At 38.3% G+C, this 17,155-nt stretch overlaps 1 protein-coding gene across 3 annotated transcripts in view; it reads right to left on the bottom strand.

Annotated features, from left to right (window-relative positions):
- wwp2.S (WW domain containing E3 ubiquitin protein ligase 2 S homeolog) overlaps positions 1-17,155 on the bottom strand; it is a 52,374-nt gene that overhangs the window by 14,504 nt on the left and 20,715 nt on the right. For 2 of the 3 annotated variants that reach the window (XM_018260547.2, XM_018260545.2), the window contains exons 3-8: positions 15,710-15,835; positions 15,005-15,065; positions 6,230-6,306; positions 5,343-5,526; positions 1,261-1,350; positions 959-1,133 (exon numbers count right to left, since the gene is read on the bottom strand). In XM_018260547.2, coding sequence (XP_018116036.1) covers positions 959-1,133; positions 1,261-1,350; positions 5,343-5,526; positions 6,230-6,306; positions 15,005-15,065; positions 15,710-15,835 — 713 coding nt within the window. The remainder of the gene's footprint in view (positions 1-958; positions 1,134-1,260; positions 1,351-5,342; positions 5,527-6,229; positions 6,307-15,004; positions 15,066-15,709; positions 15,836-17,155) is intronic. The other variant, XM_041561165.1, reaches the window with a different exon arrangement.

A 17,155-nucleotide genomic window follows, 5' to 3' on the forward strand; every position in this document is an offset into this window, starting at 1 on the left:
GTGTGCAAGAATAACCCAAACTGAAGAACATTCAGCAACTTATAGGCAGAGTTGCACCCCCCTTCCCTTAGATCCTGGCTCACAATGTACCTTTCTTCTCCTGCAGTGAGGAGATGCTTAGTGGGAAGGAGGAGGTGTGTAAGGGGGGGGGGGTGTGAAATTGCTGGGAGGTGCAAAAGGGGCGTGTGGCGTGCTAATGTTTATATAACACCCCCTCTCTTACCAGCTCAGAGGCCTCTAGGGAATGAGGACCAGGCTTTACTGTGGAGAGTTTGTATCAAACCCTAAAATGTTCTCTTAAAGATAGTAAAACTGTTAATTTAATGAAAACGCTAGATGTCTGACGAAGGAGACGTGGACAGCTGCCACATGCTAAAATAGCTATGAAGAATGTCTTTATATGTTCTAATGTCATTTTAAGAGTCCTGTGATTTCATCATTATGCCTAACAACACAAATATTGTCCCTGCTTCTTCCCAGCAAGCTGATTTGAAAATTACACTGTTGATAGAATGAGTATCTCATGACAAATTCACAACTCTCTTTGCTAATGCAAAGCATTCTCTGCCAAGGAAAGGTTCGAATTTTCTTTAGAGACCCATTTCATGGCAGTAGTGTTTACTATGCTTTCAGACATTCCAATGTGTTTTATATAATCAGAACTTTATTAGTAGATACAAGGCAATTACACCAGCACACAGAACACATAGGTTCCAATACCATCAATCAAAAAGTGTAATTTGTGTGGCCTGCTATAGCTAATCCTAGACCTATGGAGGCATGCAGGCCCGGACTGGCAATCTGTGGGTTCTGGCAAATGCCAGAGGGGCTGCTGTATGGTTCCATAGAAGATTACCATATAGTGGGCTGGTGGGGGGCTGTTTGGTCCTCTGTGTACTTGGAATGACAGGGCCTATTTTGACTCCCAGTTCAGGCCTGAAGGCATGTGCTGTTTTACCTGATACAGGAAACGCTGGTTCAGCTGTTGCATGGCACCCTGCATTTGATTCCTCTGCGACTGCCATTGCTCATAGTTTCTGACATACTCTGCTGTGGGCCTCTGCCATGTGGTTGTTTGAGTATTGTGGTCAACGTAATAGAACCGACCCCTGTTATCCACACGTTTCTCCCAGCTGCATAAAAAAAGAAAAAGAAATGATAGACACATTTCTGTTAGCAAGATTATTTTTATAGATGTACCATAGATGCAATGACACAGCATGGTGGGGTTTACATTAGCTGTTATGGTGGGGGTCTTACCCGAGGGGTAAGGGTTTCTCCCACGTAGTGCTCTTGGTGTTATGGTCTACGTAGTAAACCCGTCCATTGCTCAGTTCTCTCTGCTCCCACCTAAAATACAAAGCACAGGACTGACCACTGCACTGTATACAGTGAGTGTGTGGCAGGGGCAGCAAAGGGACAGCACACACCAGGCTTAGAACAGAGTATTAATACATCAGCAGATCTGTATTGTAATGGAAGGGTATTTTGATTCTAATATAAAAAAAGAAAGACATGTCCTAGCCAAAGTCATGTGGCAGCTCATTGTTGAATAATTGTTTAGGTGGAACTGGATTCAGTTCATGTTTGAAATGGTGGGTCTCCCCAATGCCCCAGGCAACAAGTGGTGCACGAACGGTGACTGCCCTGGGTCTCTCATGGGGCAATATGCTTAAAGGACAAGAGGTGACAGTAGATTTGGCCTGGAAAAAAAGTTATCTTTTATTTCAACATTGACTATACTTAGCATTAGAGCTAATGAAAAAAAATAAAACAAACTAGTACTGAGGTAGCTGCCAAATGTGACCGTGCGTGTAATCTGTGGAGTGTCTGAAACTGAGGTTTTAACTGGAAGTGTCGTCAAACCAAAGTCTGTAGCACATCCAGCTCTAGCAGAGAACTGGCACCATCATCTGAGCCACTCCATACTCATGTCACATACACTGTGAGCTCCTTGTCTACAGAAACACTGTTCACTGTCCCGATAAGACATTTATTTACACTTGTGAACAAGTATTCTTATCCAGAGTAACAGAAAGCCTGCATCAGATCTGGGGACAAAATACACAACTAATCTATCTTTCAACAGCAAGACACACAATACCACATTAACATACCCAGACCAAAAAATACACAGTGTAAGAACACAAATGTATGGCAGATAAAGGTAAGCATTTGCAGTTATGTTCACAGATCCACACGAACACAGGGATCTTGAAAAAAATTACAGACAAAAAAAGGCCAGCACAAAATACATAAAAAGGCATGGTTTCTGTTGCCCTGCTGGTACAAGGATTCAGCTTAGCTTGTCCACTCTTAGAATCAGGCACAGTACTACAGATTGACTGCCAAGCAGCCGCTCCTAACTGCAGGAGGAAACCGCAGCCCCTGCGCCAGAGCGACAGACAGAGTCTCTTTGTGTGAACTGAAGCAGTGAACAGCAGCCAAGACTGAGGAAGAAAGAATTACCTTGCACATAACACCATATACACATCAGTGACACAGCTACAGACACACAACCCAGAAAATCCATACATGCAAAGACATTGCTCATTCCACACACCAAAGGAATTCTTTATGTCTATCTGTGTGTATATATTATTATTAGCCATGCTGTGCCTATCCAGGTGATGCTGGACTACAACTCCCAGCACTGTAGGTCAATAGTATGGAGGATGCAATCACTGGTAGTTTAGCAATATCTGAGGAACTAGGACTTTTTCCTCTAATATGTACCATTAGATGTAACCACAGGTCCTTACTGCTACTGTCTTTGTTTTACAAAGCAGCGCCGCTTCTGATTCTTTCTATACAACCACTTTGCAACAGGGATTGTGTCGGTCTCGTATTCACTGATATATACCAGACATTCACTGATTTGAATAACAGACTGGAATATGAATAGGAGAGGATCTGAATAGAAAAAGGAGTCATAAAATGTAGCAATAACAATACATGTGTAGCCTTGCAGAGCATTTGTGGCAGTGACCCCGGATTTGAAAGAGTCAGAAGAAGAAGAAGGCAAATAATTAAAAAACGATTAAAAAGAGAAAGTGACGGCCAGCTGAAACGTTAAAGGGATACTGTCATGGGTAAAAAAAATTTTTCAAAATGAATCAATTAATAGTGTTGCTCCAGCAGAATTCTGCACTGAAATCCATTTCTCAAAAGAGCAACAAAATTGTTTACATTAAATTTTGAAATCTGACATGGGGCTAGACATATTGTCAATTTCCCAGCTGCCCCAAGTCATGTGACTTGTGCTCTGATAAACTTCAATCACTCTTTACTGCTGTACTGAAAGTTCCCAACAATGGGAAGGTAACCAGATAACAGCTCCCTAACACAAGATAACAGCTGCCTGGTAGATCTAAGAACAACACTCAATAGTAAAAACCCATGTCCCACTGAGACACATTCAGTTACATTGAGAAGGAAAAACAGCAGCCTGCCAGAAAGCATTTCTCTCCTAAAGTGCAGGCACAAGTCACATGACCAGGGGCAGCTGGGAAATTGACAAATTGTCTAGCCCCATGTCAGATTTCAAAATTGAATATAAAAAAATATGTTTGCTCTTTGGAGAAATGGATTTTAGTGCAGAATTCTGCTGGAGTAGCACTATTAACTGATGCGTTTTGAAAAAAACATGTTTTCCAATGACAGGATCCCTTTAATTAGAATTAGCCATACTATAACATACTAAAAGTTAAATTAAAGGTGAACCACCCAAATTCCATAAAATTTGGGGTCCCTGGACCGACAATTTATCCCCAACGCCCAAGGCAACCTATAGTAGATTAAGTCAAGTGGGTACAGAAAACAGAAAAGGAGAAAACTCCACAAAGGAAACTATGATATAACCCCTCATTGGTGGAAGACCCAAGTAAGGGCATAATTGTTATTAATTAATAATTGCTTATTATTGTCTTTAAAAACTAGACGTGTAACTTGATCCATTGTTTTCACTTTTTGATTAACCTCTGTAAATTGCCTGCTTTTCTTTATTCAATAAACTACCTGAATTTAAAGCTGTGCAAATTTACAAATTCCTTATACTTATATTGTGTGACTGGCTATTAAGTACTAATTTTCATTGCTTGCCCAGAAAGAGAGAGAAATATAAAGTCTATTAACATATACAGTTGTGTCTTCCCATTGGAACGTGAATACAAATACACACAATAATGGGCAGTCCATGAACACATAAAAAAATACAAAGTAAATCACACAGTTTAAGAAACAACATTGAATTATTAATGATTCATACTCGGATGACAAAATGTGTCATTCCAACGAGGCAAACAGGGAGGTGACTCAAGAAAACAGAGGAATTCGCCCCCCAAACCTCCCATGTTCATCATTCAGGAGCAGACGCTCTGCTCATTTCTCTGTTCACATAAAGGGGGTTTTCAGAGTAAAGGCCTCAGTTTTCCAGCAGCTTTGAGCAGGAAGTGCTCAGTGAAAAGAACAGAGCCCCTCACACAGCTCACATAAAGAGCCAGTGAGAGCTCGGCCCTAATTACCTGTGACTGACACTGCTCCCAGCCTCTGACCTCACCAATCAAATAAACAAGCACTCCTGGGCCTCTCTTAACCCTTCTTTGTATAAAAGACATCACTGCAGGTTAACACCCAAGACACAGAACAGAGGCACAAACAAATAGACTGAACTAGAACCTCAACAGCACTAGCCAATGCCAACCTCTGGTTTTCAAGAACTCCCTCAGCTAATAACTATATGCAAAGGTGTTGAAAACAACAAAGACAGCATGATATATATGAAATGATCATTAAATGATATATATGTCCTTGGACTATTTTAAGCACTTAGGAAGTACAATATGAAAACTACATTTCTTTGAAGTAATCATACTCTGCAAGGGTGTTAAGCAAAGTCTCAATGTGCATGAAAAAATAATAAATACAATAATAACGCTGATTCATTAGACTCGGAAAAAACCACAGCGTAGGAAATTTCAGAAAAACCGGTCATCCCGGTATAATCCAAAATCATGAACTGCCCACATAAGACTATACAGAAGCAATAAGTAGGGCGAAGTTGTACTGTAAAATGACCATCCCAATGTAAGCTAGACAAAATTGTCGCCCACCCTAGTGAGGTGAGTTATTGCATAGGATTGTCCCATTTCCACAAATGACTTTACTGTGCTGAAGGAGAAAGATGCCTTTCAGTCGGACACATAATGCTGCATTCATGGCTGAGCAGTCTCCACCAAATCTATACACCACAGTCTTCTTTACACACCAAGACTGACTAATCAACAGGCCTATGCATTTCATTCCTTGAGGTGCACCCACAGATATACCCATTGTTTTCTTACCCAGGTGGAAGGCCCTCTGCAGTGGGGGTCAGAGCAGAAGGCCGCAAGGAATGCGTGTCCTCGTTGTCTACTGAGCGTAATTCTGAGCCCGATGAAGGTGAAGGGCTGTTAACATTGCTGGAAACTTCATCTTGTGCAGACACCCCCAATTCTGATCTCGTTGCATGGGAGCTTACTCCATTGACTGGAAAAAACACAAAAAATACCCCAAAATCGATATCATTTTGCAGTGGTCAGATGAGGTACCGATTAGGACAGCCTATTTTAATTCCAAAGACAGCTTCTTGTAAATTCTATATACTAGAGGGAATCACTGCATCATATAAAAATGTAAAAAAAATCAAAAGAACAACAATAACAAATAAATGATTGGTAGTGCTAAATCTAACTTTCAGTATACAAATAAGATAATATATGAGTCGTGTGATAGTCAAATCAGTTCTTAGAATACTGACTAAAATAGAAGTTATTACATTTTTAAGGAAAATAATACAGTTAAGTGGATGAGGCTATTTTATCTCACTTTTCCTTTCTTTTTGTTTCTTTAGGCTATTGCTGAGACCCACTCAGCAGCTCCAGGGATCAAGTAACAAAGGAGTGTCTGGGTACAATGTTACAGACAGGACTAGGGATGGGCGAATTTTTTTGCCTTGTTTCGCCGCAAAAATGACGCCCATAGACTTGTATGGTGTCGTGCGTAAAAAAACAAATGTCCCGTGACAAAAAATTTTGACGACCATAGATTTGAATGGGTGTCTGCGACATTTCTCTAGTGGCGGATTTTTGACGAAGCGAAACGGGTCAAATTCGCCCAAGCCTACACAGGACTTCCGCCATAATAGGATGTTTCAACCAAAAGCACTTTAGCAAGTGTAAAACATACTCACCTAGCACAGTGATGCTGCTCCTGTTATTCTGGTCCGTTATTGGCTGGCTGGGGCCACTGCTTACACTTTGAGGAGAGCTGTATGAGAAACCATTCTATTTATTTTATTACTACTTTTAAAAGGAAAAGGAAAGGTTAAAAGTAAGTAAGCTTTATCAGAAAGGTCTATATAAATACACCAGTAAACCCTCAAAGTAATGTTGCTCCTCTAATAATGTTGAGTCCTCTGTCAAAAGAAACACAGCATTTAATTCTGTCTATTGTGTACACATGGGCTTCTGTATTAGACTCCCTGCCTTCAACTTAAACCTCCAGGGCAAGGGCTTGAGCATGCTCAGTTTGCTCCTCTCTCTACCTCCCTCCTCCCCTCCCTGCTGTAATCTGAGCCCTGAACTATGAGTGAGCAGGGAGAGACTCAGGCAGGAAGTGATGTCACATCATGCTAATATGGCAGCTGCTATTCTAAACAAACCGTAAGAGCATCTAGAGCTGTTTACTTGGGTAGGGCAAAGCATTCTGCAGAATAAATATAGTGTTATAGCTTGCAATATTGTGGCTAATCTATTGGCAATAAACTGCTTCGGTAGGTTTCGTTCTCCTTTAAGAAGCTGACAAATCAAGAGTCAAAGGCTTGTGGTCCATTGTCAAAGGTACATCAGAAGTAGTATACATTCCTTGCCACTACAATCTGCTGCTATTTATAATATTAGTCAAACTGACTCAGTGAAGTCTGAAGCAAGAAACTCACTTATACTTGTCCATGGTAATGGTTCAAAGAAAAAGTCACCCATAAACTAGGAACTACCCTTTATCAGTTGCACTGAACTACATACAGTATATATTATCTTACCACTGAGCTCTTCCCCATTGCATGTAATAACAACAATGTGCAGCCATACAGAGGTTTTAAATTCACACTTGTTTGTTGGTGCTTTGATATAATTGAAGGCCAAAAATATTTTATCCTTACATAGATATTCGGTAAGAGGGAGTGGCACCGGTTACATTATATATTTGTGTATGAGAGATGCTATGTCCTATGTCTTCATACTTCCAAAGACAATGCCACTAAGTGACACCTCAGTGTAAGGCTGGCCATTCACAACCTATTATCAACCTCTTCTGCATGGGACAACATTGATTTCTTTAGGTTGCAAACCTCTGCATGTGACATAGTGTTTACTTCCTAAACATTATACTTTCAAACTCAAACTTTTAAACTTTGGTCAAGATAAAGCCAACACAGCATTAATACCTTCAGGTTTCTTGTGTGTGTCTCTGCAGGGAGTGAGTGCAGCTCCAACACTCTTCTGCTGATTCTCTGCTATTTCCTTCCCCAATTAAGTGGGCATTAAGCATTTGTAGAGTTATTATTTGTAGTACTATTGGCAGAGCAGGGTAATGTTCAATAAGTGACCCTGAGCAGTGGTAGTTAAAGTGGACCCGTCACCCAGACATAAAAATCTGTATAATAAAAGTCCTTTTTAAATTAAACATGAAATCCAATTTCTTTTTTTTATTAAAGCATTCATAGCTGTTGTAAACTCATTTAAAAATATCAGCTGTCAATCAAATATTGCCTACCCCGCCTCTATGCCTAGGCATAGAGGCGGGGCAAGCAATTATTTTCACTTTCCATTCAGCACTTCCTAGATTTCACTGCTCTCCCCACATTCCCCCAGCTCTCTTAACGATTTGATTGTGTAACCAGTACATGGGGATGGACATTGGGTCCCTGTCCCCTGGTGCACAAACAAGATTCTGAGATGATGCAAGCCTTGCCTTAATAACAGTGTCCACAAAATGGCTCCTTCCTGGTTGCTATAATTATGAGTTCCCAGACTGATGGAAACAATATTCAAATAATTTATACAGTGTAATTAAAGTTCCTTTTGCTTGACTAACATGATAAAATAGGATTTGGAATAATTTTGTTTGGGTGACGGGTCCCCTTTAACAGTAAAACCAAAAAATGAAAGTATCCTAAAGTAATAAAAATATAATGTACTGTTGTGCTGCACTGGTAAAACGTGTGTGTTTGCTTCAGATATACAACTATAATTTATATAAACAAGCTACTGTGTAGCCATGGGGGCAGCCATTCAAAGCTGAAAAAGGAGAAAAGGCACAGGATACACAGCAAATAACTGATGAGCTCTGTAGTATACAATGAAATTCTTTATAAAATCTCTGTTATCTACTATGTGTTCTTGAATTGCTGCCCCATGGCTACAAAGCATTTGTTTATATAAACTGCAGTTGTTTTTCTGAAGAAACACCAGTTTAGGGCACCCGTACATTATATTGTCTTTCCATTAAAAACTTAAATTTTTTTGATGTTACTGTTCCTTTAAGTGCATACGAGAGACAGCTATCCCTTATCCATAATGCCCAGATAGTTATATCAAAAAATTAAAATTCAAACACCAACAATTTAACTCAATTCATTCTCGCGGCACCTGCTGGGTGTGTGCATGCGAGAACCGCTGCTCTCATGCGCATGTTCAAAGCGGCACTCATGCACGCATGTGCGGCCTGCTGCTCTAGTGCACATGCTTGAAGTGATGCTTGTGCGTGCGCAAACTGCTGCTCTCGCGCGCATGCGAGAAGTGCCGCTTGCACGCACATTCAATACTGAATGAATACGGGGGCTAATAGAACACACAGTTGGAGAGGGGACCGGATATGGAGTAGGCGACAGAGAAGTTACGTGCCAGCGCCCCCTAGCTTTTGAGCCATACTTTGCCTACCCCTAATTCCGGCCGTGAGCACTTTCCAAATGAACATAGACATGCATATACATACAATACGCATCAAGAGGAAACCCCCTTGATAGAGAGTATTTTCCTAAAGCATTGGAAGTTCTCCTGACAATAGACTTGCCTATATTTTGCACTATAAATCTAATTTACCTTCCTGCATTTTATTGGGTTTACCAACTCATGAAAGTAAGATGTATGCCTATTTGTTCTTGCATTATTTAAGTGTGTTGAAAGTATACTGCACACCAACACTTTATTTTAGTAGTACAGGTATGGGGGATCTATTATCCAGAATGCTCAGGACCTGGGTAATTCCGGATAATGGATCTTTCTGTAATTTGGGTTTTCAAACCTTAAATCTACTAGAAAATAATTTAAACATTAAATAAACCCTATAGAATGGTTTTGCCTCCAATAAGAACTAATTACTATATCTTAGTTTAGACCAAGAACAAGGTACTGTTTTATTATTTTTTTTCCTTTTAAAGGAAAACTATACCCCCAAACAATGTAGGTCTCTATAAAAAGATATTGCATAAAACAGCTCATGTGTAAAACCCTGCTTCATGTAAATAAACCATTTTCATAATAATATACTTTTTTAGTAGTATGTGCCATCGGTTAATCATAAATAGAATATTGGCAATTTAAAAAATAAGGGCCACCCCCTGGGATTGTAGGATTCACTGTGCACACAAACATACCAACAAACTATACTTGTTCGGTCACATGAGCCAATTAACAGACAGAGTTCTGTCTTTTGCTTCCACACTTCTTCCTGTTACAGTTACGGGGTTATTTACTAAACTCTGAATGTAAAAATTCGTGATTTTTTTATTATAAAATTGGACTTTTAAAAAAAATCAAGAATTTTTCTGAATTTATTAAACCCAGAGGATGGAAAAGTCTGAATCTAAAAATCCGGCATCTCAGACCTGTCAAGGTTGCATATAAGTCAATGGGAGAAGACCCAATGATTTTTTGGCAATACCCCACCAAAATTTTCGGGTAAAAATTCGAAAAAATCTTGAAAATTGGATGAAAGATCTGAAAAAATCGCGAAAATCTGATTTTTCACGGTTTGTTCAGATTTTTTTCTAGCAAACAAAATTTTCTGAAAAGTGTATTAATAAATAAGCTAAAAAAAAACCCATGCAGATTCGGTCAGAGTTTTTTTCAGAAAATATTGAGATAAATTGAGATAAATTCGGACTTTGATAAATAACTCCCTTAGAGTTGTAGTATTTCTGGTCAGGTGATCTCTGAGGCAGCACACAGACCATCACAAAATGGTGGTTCAAGGCAAGAGATGTAGAAGGGCAATATTTACTTAAAGGGGTGGTTCACCTTTTAGGTTAACTTTTAGTATGTTATAGAATGGCCAATTCTAAGCAACTTTTTAATTGGTCTTCATTATTTTATATTATAGTTTTTGAATTATTTACCTTTTTCTTCTGACTCTTTCCAGATTTCAAATGGGGGTCACTGACCCCATCTAAAAACAAATGCTCTGTAAGGCTACAAATGTATTGTTATTGCTACTTTTTTTTCCTCATCTTTCTATTCAGGCCTCTCCTATTCATATTCCAGTCTCTTATACATATCAATGCATGGTTGCTAGGGGAATTTGTACTCTAGCAACCAGATGGCTGAAATTGCAAACTGGAGAGCTGCTGAGTAAAAAGGTAAATAACTCAAAAACCACAAATAATAAAAAATGAAAACCAATTGCAAATTGTCTCAGAATATCCCTCTCTATGTCATACTAACAGTTAATTTAAAGGTGAACAACCCCTTTAAATATATGTTCCAGTTTGGTAAAAGTCTTTAATGTGTCACTTAATATAATATAAACTAGCCTTTGCTTAAATATTCATTTTGGGAGTAAAGTTTTCCTTTAAGAGAATTACTTAGGATATGAGGGAGAAGTAAAGAGACATTATCAGTGGTAGGTTGATTCACATAAATGTATTGAAATAAGATTGTATTAAAGCGATACTGACATCAGCATGAAAAGACAATATTATGATAGATGTAAAAAAGGTTTCATTTCTATCTATAATTTTTCCATAAAAAAATTTGTAGATGCTTTTACATTACCCATCTGATCCCCTATATGGGGGCTGCCATATTTGAGCTTAAGCAGTCTGTTGGCATTAGAAACTCTAACTGACATGTTGAGAAGGGACAGTCAGGTTGACAAAACAGTCCGGTTTAGGTATTTTGAATAATCATTTTTTAGTGCCAGGATCACTTTAAATGCACCCTGAAAATGCAGTGAATTCTCTGCATTTATTTAAAATAAGGAAGGTATTGAGGATGCATGTTACATCTTTGTGAATGCACCTTTCAGTGTACAGGAACCCAACCATGTGATAAAATTCCTGTGGTATGAGCCAAAGAGAACACGAGCACAATGAGCAAATACAGCATCTTACAGTTTTACGTCTGGCTTTGCAAAAAATTAGTAAAAGGAGAAGCTGAAAAATAATAACCCTAATATTTTATCCTTTAGAAAGCACGATGTTGTAACAAGAGTAAACGGAAAAAGATTTTTTTCAAAACCAATGATTTGTTATTTTGCCCCATGTAATGTTTAGTCAGTCATAAAGCATTATGTATTTCAAATTTAACAAGGAAGTACTCGCATTTTATGTTTGCTTGTCCAGTGAATTCCTATTTCAAATGCAAATATTTACTAGTATTCCTCTCATGCTTTATAACCAATATTCTACCCATCTTTATTGCACAGCATAAATCCCAATAGTCAATGCGGAAGAATTAACAGCACTGTTATTAGTTTAAACATTAATCCTGAATTTGGTCCATCCCTATAAACAAGCAATTGCTTTAATTTCACAATAAAATATTTTTTTATTGTGAAATTGTTTTGAAAAATGAAATGAAAATATTTGACCTGGTTAGTGAGGGATATGCTGATATTTTAACAGGGTTGTTCACCTTTAAATAAACTTTTAGGGGCAGAGTTACATAGGGTCGAATATCGAGGGTTAATTAACCCTCAAAATTTTTGACTGGCGAATGTAAATCCTTCGACTTCGAATATAGAATGATTAAATCCTTCGAATCGTTCGATTCGAAGGATTTTAATCCAACGATCGAACGATTTTTCTTCAACCTAAAAAACATTAGAAAGCCTATGGGGACCTTCCCCATAGGATAACATTGCACTTCGGTAGGTTTTAGGTGGCGAAGTAGGGGGTCGAAGTTTTTTTTAAAGAGACAGTACTTCGACTATCGAATGGTCTAATAGTCAAACGTTTTTTAGTTCGAATCGTTCGATTCGAAGTGGTAGGCGAAGGTTGAAGTAGTCAAAAAAATCATTCGAAATTCTAATTTTTTTTTTTATTCTATTCCTTCACTCGAGCTAAGTAAATGGGCCCCTCAGTGTGATGAAAAGAGTGATATTCTGCGACAATGTGAAATAGGTTTTAATTTTTTATTGTTTGTGGTTTTTGAGTTATTTAGCTTTTTATTCAGCAGCACTCCGGTTTGTCACTTCAGCAATTTCATTGCTAGGGCTAGGGTCCAACTTACCCTAGCAACCATGCATTCATTTGAATAAAAGACTGGAATATGAATAGGAGAGGGTCTGAATAGAGAGAGGAGGAATAACAATAAATTTGTAGCCCTACCGAGCATGTGTTTTTAAGATGGGGTCTGTGATCCCCCTTTGGAAAGAGTCAGAAGAAAATAATTCAAAAACTATAAAAAAGAAAAAGTAAAGACCAATAAGCTTAGAATTAGCCATTGTAAAACATACTAAAAGTTAACTTAAAGGTGAACCATCCCTTTAAACATATATTACAAAACAGGATTCGTGCACCAGTAAAATAAATATTTAAGAATGGTTGCTTATGAGTTGTGGCTAGTCATTATTGGTGCTTAAAGGAGAAGGACATTATTAGTTCAACCTACTGACCAAATATAGGGATGTTCCTCCTCACCTGAAAAACAATGTTGTTTTTCTTACATACTGTATGCTTAGTTTTGTCACACTTGCATTCAGAAGTTAGTAAGAATCCACAAAGTTAGTGGTCACCATCTTTAATCCGTGTGACATAATTTCCCCTGCTGCTTTTTCTAACTGCCCATGCTCATTAGACCACACTTATACAGAGCCTTAAAAGAGACTTAATCATTGGTTGTTCGCACAATTCTACTTTGCTTATGGTGCAGGTGCATCTCCATGGAAATGACACTCAATATTGCTTCTTATTCAACCACTCTTTTTGCAAAATTGAATTGTAAAGACAGTAGTCATGCAACTTAAGTGCGCTATATCAACGAGATCTGCACTGATGTTTCTCAATGGAGTAGTGATGGTGGCCAGGAGGTGATCCATACATCATCACTAGAACAGATCAGGGATAGAAACAAGTAAGCATAAGCAGAGCTTGAGAATCTTGCTCTTCACATGCCCCCGCCCTGAAGGATAGATTTTCTTTGGATTACGGGATATGCTCTCACGCCAGCCAAGTCTGCATTTCTAAGTGAAGAGTTTACTTGCTTGCTCTGCCTGGGGACATCAGATAGCTGCATTCTCTATGTAAGGACAACTATTCCAAAAGGCCATTACTATGAACTAACACTTTTTACTTTCATTGTTAAAGTAATGTGCTGCATGACTTGAAGAAAATGCCTAGGTGCTGGTATATCAAATCATATTATCAAACAGCGAAAAAATCACACTCATAGGACTTAATATTCAACGTGAGCTGTCTTCAGGAAGTGCAGGCCAAATACAAACAAAACATTTTTATACACCTAGGGCAGTGGAGAAAAGCTCCAAAAAAGGGCTCAATTGAGTTAGTGACTCACGCCCATTTACTACGTCAATTAAGCACCTTTTTTGGCGCTTTTTCTCCACTACCCTATGTGTATAAAAATGTTTTGTTGATATATATATATATATATATATATATATATATATATATATATATATATATATATATATATATAGTACCCCAGTTATCCATGATAAGCATGTGACCATTTGCCTATAACCTTTATAAGTTACCTTTCTGTTTACAACAGACGCTAAATTATCCCATGTGCAATGTGCAATATGCTACAATATGCTAGTATGAATTTTGGAAAAGTTAAACCAGATCTACAAAAGTGGCATTAGAATGAACACTAGCACCATCAAGTTATATTCCATCTGCGTTCGGCACTTGCCTGTGCAACAATGAGTACAATCTCATAGGAAATACAGGCCTGTGTTTCTTTGTGCATTCCCTTGAGCTCAAATACATGGAAGATCCACTGCAGAGGAATGTGGACAGAAATGCCAATGTGTAAGAGGACAGATTATATCTATTAATGAAGGTAACATTTCACATTTGTACATTTCCACAAAGCCAAATGAGCCTGGCCTGACATTTACCATAGGGACTATGTTTCCCATTCAAATAAATGGGCAGTCAAGGGTGTTTTGACCATTGCAGTTTTACCAGAGAACATACAGCTGTTAAAATACTGCACGTGCCTTGAGCTACAATGTTTAGTGTTATGGCAAGACATTTTAGCCAGTGCCTAAACCTTAACAAACCATGTGGAAAACAGCTTAACCTGATGTTTTAAAGACCCAAATAACACTTAACAACTTGACAAGTTTTGTACCTTTCTGATCCGGAGTTAAGGAAACATTAATGCTGTAGGACAAAGCTAAATATGTGAAAATGCAAAGTGAAACAAAAAGACAGCTTTATACTGTACTACACATGTGCTGGCCTGAGGCAACCGAAATAAGAAGAGGAAGAATGCCGTGCTCACACAGAAATACCAGTTTTCTGCTAACCAGAACACAGGCCTGAGAATCCCACCTGATTTTCCTTCTCCTTTAAACTACAAAGATGAACATAAGAACTACAAGGTGGAGATTCCTGTACCTCTAAGTTCTAGGTTAAGAGAACCTCAATACTCAATTGGAAGAGAACTGCAACAAATTTCTGTAAAAGAGATGCACAATCATGACTGTGAGAACAAACCTCATTTTTTCCAGGGCATAATGACCATTCTCAAAAACCATTTCAGAGTCTGCATTCTCCACTGAAAAGAGAAAGTGAAAAAATTAATGCTATGTCTGCACACATTCATTCCAACATAAATACACATACAGCAAAACCTCATTTATACATACCCTTTATGCATTTTCTGCATTTTTGCTCTATTGATAATTTAGAATGGATTATGGGTGCTTTGTACATCATGTTTTCAAAGATTTTACATTTTTATATTCTCAAAAATGGCTTTGTCCTCTTTGATTGTTCTTATTAGTGAAACAATGAGGTTTAAAAAATTAACCAGGTGCATATTTTGCTATGGTCCTGTCTGTAAATAGTCAATTCCCAGAAGACTGTATCTCATACACAAAATCACAATGCACAAATCACTTATTGCTTCAGGTTGTGACTGTCAGAGAGATCTTGCACATACCCCCATATTGTAAAATAAATGCTGCAATGCTTAACCTTATCATTAACACGCTAAATATTGTATTTCAAAGCAAAACTGACCCCTGTGGTTAAATTCATTTTTTCTGATTTTACATTTTCCTGGATTTTGCACAAATTTTTCCTAGTCTCCTGAAAACATAAAATGGGTGTTCTACTGTATTTATATGGTAGTATATACATAGCAGTTCTAATAATGCAGAAGCCATTTGAGGTCTACTTGAAAATGAGTAAACTTACTTTCTGTATAGATAGGAGCACTCCCTGCTTCCCTGTGCTCATCTAGGGCGATGGTTAGCTCCTCCCCAGACGCCCTGCTTCCTCTGTTTGTTGCTTGAAGGTTAAGTTGCAAAGGTACACTCTTTTCTGTATGGTAGAAGAAAATTGGAGATGTTATTAAATATTGCCAATAATTTTCATAGCCAAATAATGGCATCATTTGCCCCTGGGCTTCCATATTCAACAATATGCAAGGCATGAGAGGTTGGCAACATTATGAGCCTCATTCCCCCTGTACACTTCATTGGACATTGGTGTCATTTTAATCATATTGTTTAAACTCACACACAGGCTCAAAAGTCTTTTTATTGATTTGAAAGAATATTTTTAGACATGACAGAAATCAATAGTTCTAACAGTCTAGCACTAATGGCTTTGAGGATTTGATGTTCTTTTAACTCCAATAATATTTATTACTAAATCACCTCTTCCCCAAAGGAATTTTATAGGAAAACTCCAATTTTACAAAATTTTTTTTACATAGGTCATTGACTGTTTATAGTTTGATTATTTTAGCAGCACATTTCACTTTACTAAACGTGGTCATGTTGACTCACCATAAAAACCACGGGACGTTGCCAACAAGCCCAACATGTGTCTGACTCAATGACACTGTGAATCACTTAATGGGAGTTACAAAAATATGGGGGGGGGTTAGTATGCCCTTTTTATAATGCAATCATACAAACTTAAAATTACATTTTAGTAATAAAAAACATAAGGGAAGGCAAAACAATTTAAGACTTTAATTTGTGCAACCAGGCATAGCTGTATGCAACATGGTACTCATTTATAAGGACATATGGAATGCAAATTGACCACAAGAGATGCCATCCTACAATTGCATTGTCACAGGAGATCTGCAAATTGTGTATCATGCCACCAAAAATAAGGACTTATTAGGAGGGCTCACTGAATGCTCACTATGCATGCACACAGATACTGAAATCAATGAATATTTACTACATATCTGCACAGGCCCTTCTATGTCACTGTATGTTCACTGCATATGTGCACAGGCCCTCCTATGTCACTGTATGCTCACTGTATATGTGCACAGGACCTTCTATGTCACTGTATGTTCACTGTATATGTGCACAGGCCCTTCTGTCACTGTATGTTCACTGTATATGTGCACAGGCCCTCCTATGTCACTGTATGTTCACTGCATATGTGCACAGACCCTCCTATGTCACTGTATATATGCACAGGCCCTTCTATGTCACTGTATGTTCACTGTATATGTGCACAGGCCCTTCTGTCACTGTATGCTCACTGTATATGTGCACAGGCCCTCCTATGTCACTGTATGTTCACTGTATATGTGCACAGGCCCTCCTATGTCACTGTATGTTCCCTGTATATGTGCACAGGCCCTTCTATGTCACTGTATGTTCACTGTATATG

Source organism: Xenopus laevis, chromosome 4S, assembly GCF_017654675.1.
Source record: "Xenopus laevis strain J_2021 chromosome 4S, Xenopus_laevis_v10.1, whole genome shotgun sequence".
NCBI classification, from domain to species: Eukaryota; Metazoa; Chordata; class Amphibia; order Anura; family Pipidae; genus Xenopus; species Xenopus laevis.